General features: G+C 41.5%; 1 protein-coding gene across 1 annotated transcript in view; it reads right to left on the bottom strand.

The window, feature by feature from the left end:
* The window catches only part of MAOA (monoamine oxidase A), a 90,962-nt gene extending 79,087 nt beyond the window's left edge, over positions 1-11,875 (bottom strand). Inside the window, exon 1 of the mRNA XM_004064031.5 lies at positions 10,595-11,875. Within this exon, the coding sequence (XP_004064079.1) occupies positions 10,595-10,667 (73 nt within the window). The 5' untranslated portion in view covers positions 10,668-11,875. The remainder of the gene's footprint in view (positions 1-10,594) is intronic.
* Positions 11,876-12,176: the final 301 nt, after the last annotated feature.

Below are 12,176 nucleotides of genomic sequence, written 5' to 3'. Positions count from 1 at the left end.
TGCTGCACCCATTAACTCATCATTTACATTAGGTATATCTCCTAATGCTATCCCCCCCCGCCCCCCACCCCATGACAGACCCTGGTGTGTGATGTTCCCCTTCCTGTGTCCAAGTGTTCTCATTGTTCAATTCCCACCTATGAGTGAGAACAAAAGCAGAGATCTTAATGAAGTAAGGAAGTGAGCCATGCAAGTATATGGGGAAGATAGGAAAAAGGCTGATGTGCTCAAAGACCAGTAAGGCTGGCACAGCCAAAAGGAAATTAGTGAGGAGAAGATGAGACTAGAAAAGTAAGAAGAGACTAAGTGACAGAGTGTCTTGTAGACCACATCAAAACTCTAGGTTTTGGTCTAAATATGATGGGGGCTACTGGAGGCTTATAAGTAGGGGAGTGATTCACCTTATTTTAACTTTTTTAAAGATCATCCTGGTTTCTGTGAGGAAAGCAGACTGTAGTGGGGCAAAAGAGGAAGGAAGTACAGAGACTAGTAAAGAGGCAGATCTCTGGCCAAGAGATCATGGTGGCTTGGACAAAGGCAAAAGACCACAACGGCTTGGGTGGGGATAACTGTGGTTGCAGTTGTTGTGGGAAGCCGTGAGATAGAGAACATATTTTGAGGCTACAGCCAATAGGATTTGCTGCTGGAATGGATGTGGTGTATGACAAAAAGAGAGGAACCAAGAATGGATTCAAGCTTTTTAACCTGAGCAACTGGTTAAATAGTGGTACCATTTATTAAGTTGGAAACAGCCAGGGGAAGAAGAGTTATGGGGAAATATCAAGTGTCTTGTTTTAGATGCATTAATCTTGAGATGCATAAATGAGCTAAATGTGTGTTATGAAAAAACAGAAATGTGTTACAAATCTTTGCATCCCTAGGATGGAGCCTGCACATTGCGGTGCCCAAATGCTTGTTGCAATGAATAGAAGAACCACATACTAAGAAAACAAAATCATGCTTATGTGGATGAGGGCAACAGGGAAGTTTCTAATGCTATCTAGAATATATTTATCTCAAGCAACTAAGAAACATTGACAAGGATAGGGTGGAATGTCATTTTAACCTTTATGCCTAAGTAAGTCAGCAGATTCTAAATACTGCTAGCACATTCTCTGATCTTTGAACCAGCATTGTGCTTTTTGGCAGAAGACAACAGAGAATATCAATATACACGCAAACTTGCCCTTGATACATAAAACCATTCCTACCTATCTATCTATCTATCTATCTATCTATCTATCTATCTATCTATCTAATCTATACCTATGCCTATCTGTATTTTGTACTTCCTTTCAGATACATACTTCTCTGCTTTTGGAAAGGCCAAATCTTCTAATCCCTTTGATAGGCTAAAAAAGATAGGGCTGTCTCAAGTAATAAACAGATGAAAGCTAACAATTAACTTCAATTTGCCCTGAATTCAACAGACTGGTTGTCTAGACAGTCCTAATTTATTTGATTATTGTTCAGCATTCATCTTCACTTTAGATAAAAGGATCTCACCCAAGTTAGGGAATGCAATTACCCCTTAATTCATTATTCGCCCCATTCTTTCATTGAAACTTAAAATACACCAGGGACACTCCATATTGCTGTCCTTGGACTCTGCACACTAGGATGGGCTGTAGTTCCCTAAATGTTTTACGGAACATGAGTCCTCAAGAAAGATGCTCCGGGGAGAAGTATCAATGTTCATGGAAGTTGAGACACCATATACTGTTTCTCCTTCCGGGAAATGCCTGGTGCACACTGGCATATGGTCCTGAGAAGTTCTGCAGCAAAAAGACCCATTTAACTCAGCATTTATCCACCCTCTGCTTTTTAAAAAAATGTATACCTGAAAACACACTTTAGGAAAGCTTGTTTAATCTCTCATAAGATTGATTGTTCAAATAGCATAATAAACTCCCAAAGGCAAGGTCCTAGGTGAACAATGCCCAGAGCACAAGCTGAGCATGTTGGAGCAAGGTTTTAGTGTAGCTATGGTGTATACCTGCCTAGTTCTTTCTCTTTATTCCCGAAAGTGACATCTTTCTTCAACTTTGATATGCATCATCACCTAGGAATTGTACAGAGTACACTGCATGATACATTAAGTTAATTCTCTATTATTCAGTGAAGTGGTCTCTGGCCAAAAGAATTCTTACATAACTGCACATTTGGACTCTTGGACTGAACACTCCAAGGGCAATAAAAAGTATAGTCAAATATCAACTCATATTGCCTCATTTTTGAGGCAATCAGATTTCATCAGATTTTCGAAGAGGCATTTGATTTTTGAGGCAATATGCCCAAAGCAGAGAAGCAGAGAGCAAACCCCACAAATTTTACTCAAGGCATACAGTGATGCACAATTGACAAATATTTACTGAATGAATGAACAGATACATACAAGCAAGAAAATGGTCTTCAACTTAGGCCACAGCTCCAAGCTAACTCATTTAATCTGGAAACGGTCACCTTAAAGGTCATCTTCATTACATTTCAGAATTTATCCAAAATCTGACACTTCTGTCGAGTATGACTTCCTCCATGAAATCCTTTCCTTGTCACTTCCTCCAGGTGGAATTAACTCCTCCCTCCTCTGTGCTGACATTGGACCTCTGAACCAACTTTGAAGAGCATTTCAGGCTCATCTCTGTAATCCCTGTGACACAGAGGTTACATAGATTCTATGCCTCACACAAGTCACTGAATAGACGATGGGCTAATGATACTTTAAATAAACAATTTTTGAAAACTACTAAAAGAAATCTCAACCACCACAGCCTTCCATTTCCTTCACCAATGTTTTCTCCCAAATTCTTTCTTTTCAAAACATGTCAATTTCACTTCTGTAGTTATCATAGAGCTAATATAGCAAATGTAGGTGCCTTCGTTTCCAGCCTGAGTGTTTTGACTCTTCATCATGGTCTATTTAAAAATTCATTACTAGTAACTGTCTAATGATATAATGAATCCTCTGAAATATTTTTCACCACTTTCGTGAAGTCTCAGTATCAGCTAAAAATAATTACACTATTAGGACAGTGACGCAGAAGAGGTTTCCAGAACATTGGCCTGGTGCAGAGGAGAAAAACATCTATGCGTAAAAATATGCATTTTTTGGTGAAAACGTCCAATAGCTTTCATCAGATTTTCCAAGAGACATTTGGTCCAAAAGGTCAAGAATCACTGATCTAAACTATCCCAACAATCTCTACATATCCTAAATGCACTAGGAATGGACTTTCCAACAAGGAAATAGATTTGTCATATGAAAGTCATTTTATCTAATAGGGTGTCCCATATTTTTAAATTTAAATGTTCAGAAAGCAATAACATTCCTTGTGATATCTTATAATATATAAATTACTGTTAAGCAGTAGTCACTATGCTTTAGAGCATCAACGTTCTAAGTAAAGCAATAATAAGGTTTACTGCAGATCTATGGATGAGCTGACAAAGCAGGTCCAGTGAGGTGAGGTACAGAAAGAGCACTGTCCTGGAAGTCAGTATTTTACGCATCCAAGGACAAGTTAGACAGCTAAGAATTTTGTGGCATTTGGTAATTCCCTTGACCCCTCTGAGCCTCTGTTTCAGTCCCTTTGGGCTCTTACAGGCCACCATTCTATAACCCTTGGACATGGTTAATATATAATAACTTCAACTCTTAAATCTTATCATCTGTTTTTTATGTTCTTAACACTCTTAGTCAATCAATTAAATATTGTTATTGAGTGTGCTTTGTTTACTTTTGCCTAGCAACAACTAGAAAAGGGTTTTTAAACAAAGTCTCAGAGAAGCCATGGGGAAAGTGTGAATGAGCACCTGTGGAGAGACCCAGGCCCTGATTCAAGTTTGTGAAGAATGTCAGTATGACAGATAATGCAAACTCTTCCCAGAATAAAGCATAGAAGAAAAAAACGTTGAGGAGGGTCCAAGAAAGAAAGCTAAAGAGACGGATCTTCATGAAATTGACTAATTACTAAAAATCCATACCAGAAGATATGTCACATATAACTTAATCCAACTTCTTGGATGACAAAACCATAGTTCAAAGACTTTAAATTTCCCTAATACACAATGATAGATGGCAACATAACAAGAAATAGATTGTTTGAAGGAAAATACAAATTGCTGGTAAAAATATAAAATATTTGTCATGATAAAGGAGGAGAAACAGTCCCAACAATCAATTTGTCTCAAATGCTCACAACATTTAGAAAATGTTTTGATTCAATTTTTGAAGTTCTAATTACAATGAAAAAAAAACCCTATAATTATGAAATCTATACATCTCATACATACAAGTATATTCCTTAACAACTATTTATCGGGTGTCTACACTTTCTAAATCACAGGGCTGGGCACCCTATATGTAATATAAAACTAGAATACAACCTTAGTCTTTCTGAGTACACTTGAATGCAAATACTGCAAGATTTTTCATAGGTTAAAATATTTCTATGCCACAACTGCACAAAGATTGTGACCCAATATTCACCAATAATGGTGTTCCATGGTTCTTTTTCTCCATTATTGGTCTCTGTAATGTATGCAATTATGCTATACCTAGATCTATTGTTAAATACATTTTTCACAATAGCTGAGGATTATGTCACTATTCAAATCAATTAGTATTGACTAAATGCTAAAATTTCCCATTTAATGCCAGATAAATCCAAAAGCTCCTTCAACCATGAAGATTTCAAAAAAAAAATCAGAACACAAATAAATGTAATTCTTGTATTCTTTGTTTAGTATTTAAAAAGTTTATGAAGTAAAAACACCCTAGTTTATTTTTTAGAGAAATAAAATATAAATTAGGGGCAGAGAAGTGTCCTAAATGGCAAAAAATTAATGCTCAGCCCACATTGAACCTCAGAGTATTTAAATAACTAAGACACCAAAAATAAGTGGCATTTCTTAAATGGAAGCTTTTCTTAATCACTGCAAAACCACACAGTACATGCTGCCAAGTTCTAGGTTAAAATGCCTAAAATGGTCCTAGCAGAATAATTTTTACGGGTGATTTATTTCAGCAAAAAGGGAAATTGTGGTATGTTGTGGACGCAATCATCGGAACGCTGAACATTAGTTATTTCTCTTGCAAAATGGCTTTTCTGTCTCTCAGAAGATAAGAAAAATTCATTCCTGCTGGTTTTATACAGCACTGAATTCTGGGCAGCTAGTGTTCTCAATTCTTTTAGCAGAGCTCAGCTGATGGACAAAAATAGAGAGGAGTTCTATTGCTTAAACACTATTTGGACATGAAGAGGTCTTTCTACATGACACTTGGAATTTAATTGCAAAAAAAAAAAATGAAGAAACACTTTATTCACCCAGGACAATCCAGCGTTATGACTAAGGCATTTTCACTGTGCACTCGCTAACCATTCACAGCTCACACAGGAACAAAAATCATGGGTAGACGTGGCACACTGGGCTCATCTCAATAGCTACCAGGATCACATACCTAGAGGCATAGGAAACAACTATTTTCATTCCCTGGAACTCTCACCATTGGGAAATTAAGCACTGCTCATATCTGGCTTATACCCTCATGACTGTATCTGTGTTCCTCTAGTCTCTCCTGTATTGTATGTCTTTTTTTCCTTCCTCTTATCTCTACCTGTTAAAATTCTACTTATCTCTCAAGATCCCTGCACTTTGTTCATATTCAAAACATTAATATTTATCTCACCACATTGATATTTATCTCACTATATTCATATCAATTATTATCTCACTGTATTCATGTCAATTATTCACCCACTTGATTACTTCTTCCAGAAGATAGAAGTACCTTATGTACAGGGATGCTACTTACTCATCATTATATATCTCTTTCTTTCCCCATGATCCCCAGTCACTGCTTAGTATATAGGCAGAGGTTCTTGAAATGCTTAAACAAGACCAGGAGCCAGAGCTACCTCTACTTGTAATGAGTTGCTTTGAGAGACCGAGCATTTCCTATCCTTAAATGCGTTCAAAGCTACAGCCATCTGGCTCTAATCACTAGCGAGGTGCTGTTAAGAAGATTAAAATCTTAGGTGATTGGACTAGATTGCCTTTTAAAACCCCTTTGACCCAAAGACTCAAATTCCAAACAGACTCATGAAGGAAGTATACATTGTCCCCTGGAGGTGGGCTTTTTTCTTGTATCCTTTTTTTCTCTACTAAAGAGAGCCATTTCAGAAATTCTCAGTTGAGGGCAGATTTAAAAATCTTCCACCGCTAGTTTTCTGTCATTTATTGTATCTGTGGCAGCTCATGAGTAAGAACTAACAACTGAATTCAGTGACTGAGCCATTATCCTTAAAATCAAATCATGAAATAAGAGATAGAAAATAAGTGTAAATTGTTTGTTAAGTACAGATTACAAGCTCTACAAGAGGAGAGAAAAATCAATGGGAGCCAGAGTGATCAAGGAAAGGCTCTTCAGCCAAGCATTGAAGGATAGATAGAATATAAATGTAAGAGAAAAGCACTTCCATGTTAAGAAAGATAAAAACAGAAAAGGCATGAAGGGACTAAATAAACGTAGTGTAGCCTGAGGACACGAGGCAGTGAGACTAAAGCTCAGATCCATGTTGGAAAATAGTAGGAAATGCTACTTGTCATGATGGGGGGCGGGATAGGGAGGTGTTTGGGAGGCTGCTAATAGGAGACCATTGAAGGCCCTGAGCAGAGGGGCAAGGTGATGAAAGAAGTGTTTAAGAAAAATCAAGTTTGGGAGAACACTGAATGCAGGATGGACATAAAGGGAGAGCCATTATTGTAAAGGGTGGCCACTGGGAAGGGGGTCATAACCAGGTAGCTTCAGGGGTCAAGAGCTTATGCAACAACATTGATGGAACTGGAGACCATTATCTTAAGTGAAACAACTCAGAAATAGAAAGTTCAATACCATATGTTCTCACTTATAAGTGGGAGCTAAATAATGTGCACACACAGACATAGAGGTATGGAATAATAGACATTGGTGACTGGAAGGGTGTGGGGCAGGAGGAAGGAGGATGATGAGAAATTACCTAATGGGTACAACGTACATTATTCATGTTATGAATACACTAAAAGCCCAGACTTCACCACTACGCAATCTATCCATGTAACAAAATTGCAGTCGTATCCCTTACATTTATACAAAATATTTAAAAAAAAGAGTCTGTCCTGGTGATGGGGGTAGGGAGGCCATCATAGAGAAAGGAAAAGAGAGATAGCCCCAAAGAAGAGTGAGAAGGATCTGCTAAAAGGGTGCAGAAGATAAAAGAAAAGATTATGTCAAAAATTATAGAAGGGATGGTGGTGCTAAGAACAGAGTCAAGGAACTGAGGAAAAGAAGCTGGATTGGCTAGCACAGTAGCTATGGTACATGTTGAACCTGAAGTGTTCAATCGTGAAATACCCAGGAGCAGATAAGCTATGGGACAGGAGTTCAGGGAAGGAAGAGGATTCAAATTAGAGACTTGAGAGTTTTCTATAGATAAGGGACAGCTGAAGTCCTAGAATGAGAAAGAGAGGGAGAGAGTACCAAGAGCCCCAAAGTGATGAACAGTGGAACCTTTCAAAACCAGATGTTTGCAAGAATATGAGCACAATGAAAGGGATGGAAAAGCAGCAATCAGTATGGTATAAAAATTCAGGATCCAATAGCATCGCTGAAAACATGAAAGGAGTTTCAAAAAGGAATGGGTGATAGATGATGAATGATGGTTAAGGACCAGAGCATTTTAAAGATACCACTAGACCAACAAATCAGCAGGGTTATTTCCCCTCTCAACTATTAACATACTATATATAATTATTTAATTGGTGGTTAGGCAGATAAAAAGAGTTTGTGGTTGTAAGACATAGTCTATTTTATGTTTTATAATGACAAAAAAGGAGATACATCAGGATGCTGCTATTCTCTGTGTAGAGAGTTATTTAAAAAATGTTGCTAATATGGATCAATTTTGAGTAATGTCACTTACAATATGTACTCTTCTGGGCGCTATATAATAGAAATAACACTGCTGATGCTATGGATTGGTGATGTATTATGAATGTGTGGGTAACCTATCAAAGTGTACAAGTCCTAATAAAAGTTATAAAGAACATCCAAAGGCATATAAAACTGCCACAGGGACTATTAAGTAATTCATGGGATACTGCCAAGCACACACAAAAATGGTATGTTTCTGAATTCACAAGAATGCTTGGAAAGTGATGCTTCTCACCCGCTCATGAAACACTCAGTTTATGTCCAGGATCTAACATGAGCCACACTTGCAACTACTTTCATTTTAGTTGTGAACCATCTGGGAAGGTACCACAGATAGAAAGCAATGTTTCTGGTCAGTTTGAGTATTAAAATCACTCAGATCTGACTGATGGAGATGGCATTAGAGGAAGTCAAGTGCTTTTTCCAGTGTCACTGAAGCTGGCCTCTGGAATAGAGGTGTGAACTACTGTGCAAGAAATGCCCTCTACTTCCCCCAAATGGAAATAAATTAATAATTAAGAGTGACTATGGACAGATTCAGGTTTTGTGGGACCTACAACTTATATATAACTTGGGTATCCTCTGTAAGAAATAAGAAAGCAAAATTGCAAATATAGGACTGAGTATGAAACTGGTTATTTATTTAGAATGAGAACCAGAAGCAACCTACAGTTATAAGGCCATAAAGCATAAAGTGTATCAGCTACATGGTAATTTCACCTCTGCTAATGACCAAGTATTGAGCATAAAGTATAGAAAGGGAGGAAGAGCAGGTAATCAGGCAGAGGAAAAATAAAAAAACAGCGCTCCTTAAGGAATTCTGGAGACTGAACAAGAAAAAGACTAAGAATAAAATCCCAGAAAGAACTCTGAATTGCAGAATACAGATGGTATGGAGATGGGAGAGGACCCAGAACCCCTAGTCAATGTATATAACACATTGCCATCATATTTATTTTCCAGTGATCTACAACCATATTGCTTTTAGGAGGCTTGCCTAGTGGGACCAGATTTTGGGAAACAGCAGTCCACTTCATTGCAGGTACTCAACAAGTGTTTTTTGAATGAATAAATAAATACATAAATAAATAAAGAGAAACAAGCTGAAATACTCCTTTTTCTTACTCTCCACCAGGAGCTGCTTTCCTCTGATGCTCCAATATACATGTATGTTTTTGCTGGTACTGGCTGGAACTGTCAAAGCAACAGTTCATGCCAATCTCTTCTCTTGGCCTGTTCAGGATAAACAATGTTGGGTTCAGATAAAGCTATCTCTACCCAACATTAATTTGTAGCATGTTCAGAGTCTCCTCGAAAGATTTATATATAAAAATGGCCACTGTGGGGCCACTCTACTTACTCCCTCCCATCATCTTTCTCTTTCTGAATCAGATCCTGCAGGGATAACTCAGAAATTATTAACACCTAGTGGGGGGAGGATAGGTCAGTGTGGTATTCTAGCCAGGGATGAAAGGCAACAAAATTCCTAATTTTCAAACATTTTACCAATGATGGCAACATAGGCGACAATATATCAATCATGATGAGGCTTCCAGGAAGATATTGGAAAGCCTCATGCACCACTCACTTGGTTAGCCACAAATCCAAGCCAGGACCAGGGGCACCCTGGCCCACCAACTGGCTCATCAGAAGACAAGATTCAGGTGGTGGGAGCTCTTAGTGAAAGGAGGAAGGAGGATACAACAGGGCACTCAGCCCCTGCTTCATAAAGGGATTCTCTTTGGACAATAAATGCCCTACACCTTCCTGCAAGTTCATACATATATATATATACATATATATATATACACACACACACACAGTTCATATATATATATAAACACAGTTCATACATATATATATAAACACAGTTCATATATATATAAACACAGTTCATATATATATATATAAACACAGTTCATACACACACACACACACACACACACACACACAGGAATAGTTTAAGAGCTCACCCCCTCTTCCCCTCTTTTTTTTTTAACCTTTTCTTAAAGGAGTCTACCTCCTTCCTCTTCACCTACTAAATTTTCTACGGAAAATAGAGAAGAGCAGGACTGGAATAACACTACTGCTCCCTCAATACTACAGAAATCTGTATCCTGATGTTCTGTTTAAGGCAAAGGATATGAAATCAGTGAGGCAAAGCAGCCACCTCAGGAATTAGTACTGCAGGTCTTAAATGGGAGAAAATCGTTCAGCCACTTACAAGCTAGGTGATTCGACCTCAAGAGAGTTATTGAAACTCCCCAGACCTCAGTTTCTTGGTTTTGCAAAACGGGGATGAATTTAGTTCCCACCTCACAGGACTGTTGAGGACTGAGAAAATCCACGTAAAGTGCTAAATACAACTGCACAGCAAGAGCTAATTAAATATCAGTATTTAATAGTAGTAGTAGTAAAATTATTGTGTCTGCCTCCCCCAGTCACACCACCAGCAAAACTGGCACAACCCCCACTCCTACCTCGCAGGATATGGGGCCAAGCCATGGCTACACTACACTCTCGCATGCATGAGAGACCCCCAAACACCACAGGAGCTACTGTAGGTTCCCCTACCCCTCACTGGCCAGGGTCCCCCAGGCCACCGCTACGGTCCACACTGACCTGAAATGCCACCTCCGATCACGACTACGTCGAACATGTGGCCCGCGATACTCGCCTTCTCTTGATTCTCCATGCTTTGGCTGACACGCTCCTGGGTCGTAGGCACAGGAGTGGGGACGGCAAAGGGTGGGAAGGACCCTTCTATCAACTCCCCCGGGGAGCCCGGGGGCGGAGCCGATCCTTCTTTTGATACCCGGGGGGAGCCGGGCACTGTGGGCGGGGCGAGCCCTTTTGCTGATACTCCGGGAGCGCCCAGGGGCGGAGCTGATGTTTCAGCTGATACCCGGGGGGAGCTAGGCACTGAGAGCGGGGCGGACCCTTGTACTGACACTCGGCGAGAGTTATTAGGTTTAGAATGTCCTTGTGTCGGCAGTTGGAAAGGATTACTGGGTGCAGGAGGTTCTTGTATTGAACCCCGCGGAGTGTCAGGCACTGAGGTGGGGGTAGACGACTGCCTTGACACTGGGGGGATGTTATGGGGTGCAGGAGGTGCTTGTGGCGACACTGGGGAAATGTTATTGGGTAGAGGTGGTCCTGGTACCAAACCCCAGGGGAAGCTGGACACTGAGGATGCGGCAGACCCTTGTACTGACACTCGGGGGGGGTGTTACTGGGTGTAGGAGGTGCTTGTATTGACACTTGCGAAAGGTCATTGGGTATAGGAGGTCCCCGTACAAATATCCAAGTGTAGTCGGGCACTGAGGTCAGGATGGAATCCGGGGGCAGGGTCGGTCCTTTTACCAAACCCCGTGGGGTGCTGAACCCTGAGGAGAAGGCAGACCCTTGCAATGACTCTACGGGGGAGTTTACGGGCGGGGTAGGTCCTGTTACTAATACCCAGGGAATGCCGATGTCCTGGTTGGAGGCTGTGACGGCCCCATCGGAGGAGTTCGAGCTGGTGGTAGACTTGGGGATCCGACTGCTCGGGTTGTAAGCGCTGAAACCCCGGAGGCCACTCTTGGAGTCGGAGTCAATACTCTCGCTAAGACCGGTAGTGCTGATTGGGGAGTGTATGCTGGAGCTCCAGGAGGCGGCCTCGGCAGTTGAGGACGTGCTCCACTGGGAACTGGCTAGCGGATCCGAGACGGACCGCCACTCAGAACGGACGCTCCATTCGGACGGGCTGTAGGAGGTGTCGTCCAAGCTGGAGTCCGGGTTCGGGACCTGGGCAGTTGTGCCCCCGGCTTCGGGCGGGCCCTCCGCCTTGCGCTCGGCGCCGGTGCCGGTACTGGTGCCGGTGCCGGTACTGGTGCCGGTGCCGGTACTGGTGCCGGTGCCGGTACTGGTGCCGGTGCCGGTACTGGTGCCGGTGCCGGTGCCGCCGGGGGAGGAGGCTGAGGCGTTTGTGCTCATGTTTCTGGAGCACGCTGGGCGCTGGGGGCGGTGTTCTGCTTCCCGCAGCTCTTCTCCACGGTCAGGCTGTTCTCGGTACCCACTCTTAGAGGCCAGCCCCGGGCGCCCGGCCCAGTCAGGGGCGGGGAGAAGTGACTCTAGGCCGGCCTGGCTCCGCCTTCCCGGCCTGCCTGCCGGCTCGCGCTGGAAACCCTGCCACTGGGCGTGGCCGGACGATGCCACTGCAGGC

Source organism: Gorilla gorilla, chromosome X (assembly GCF_029281585.2).
Source record: "Gorilla gorilla gorilla isolate KB3781 chromosome X, NHGRI_mGorGor1-v2.1_pri, whole genome shotgun sequence".
In the NCBI taxonomy this organism is placed as follows: Eukaryota; Metazoa; Chordata; class Mammalia; order Primates; family Hominidae; genus Gorilla; species Gorilla gorilla.
The sequence above is the reverse complement of the archived record's forward strand: the minus strand, read 5'-3'. Positions and strand labels throughout refer to the sequence as shown.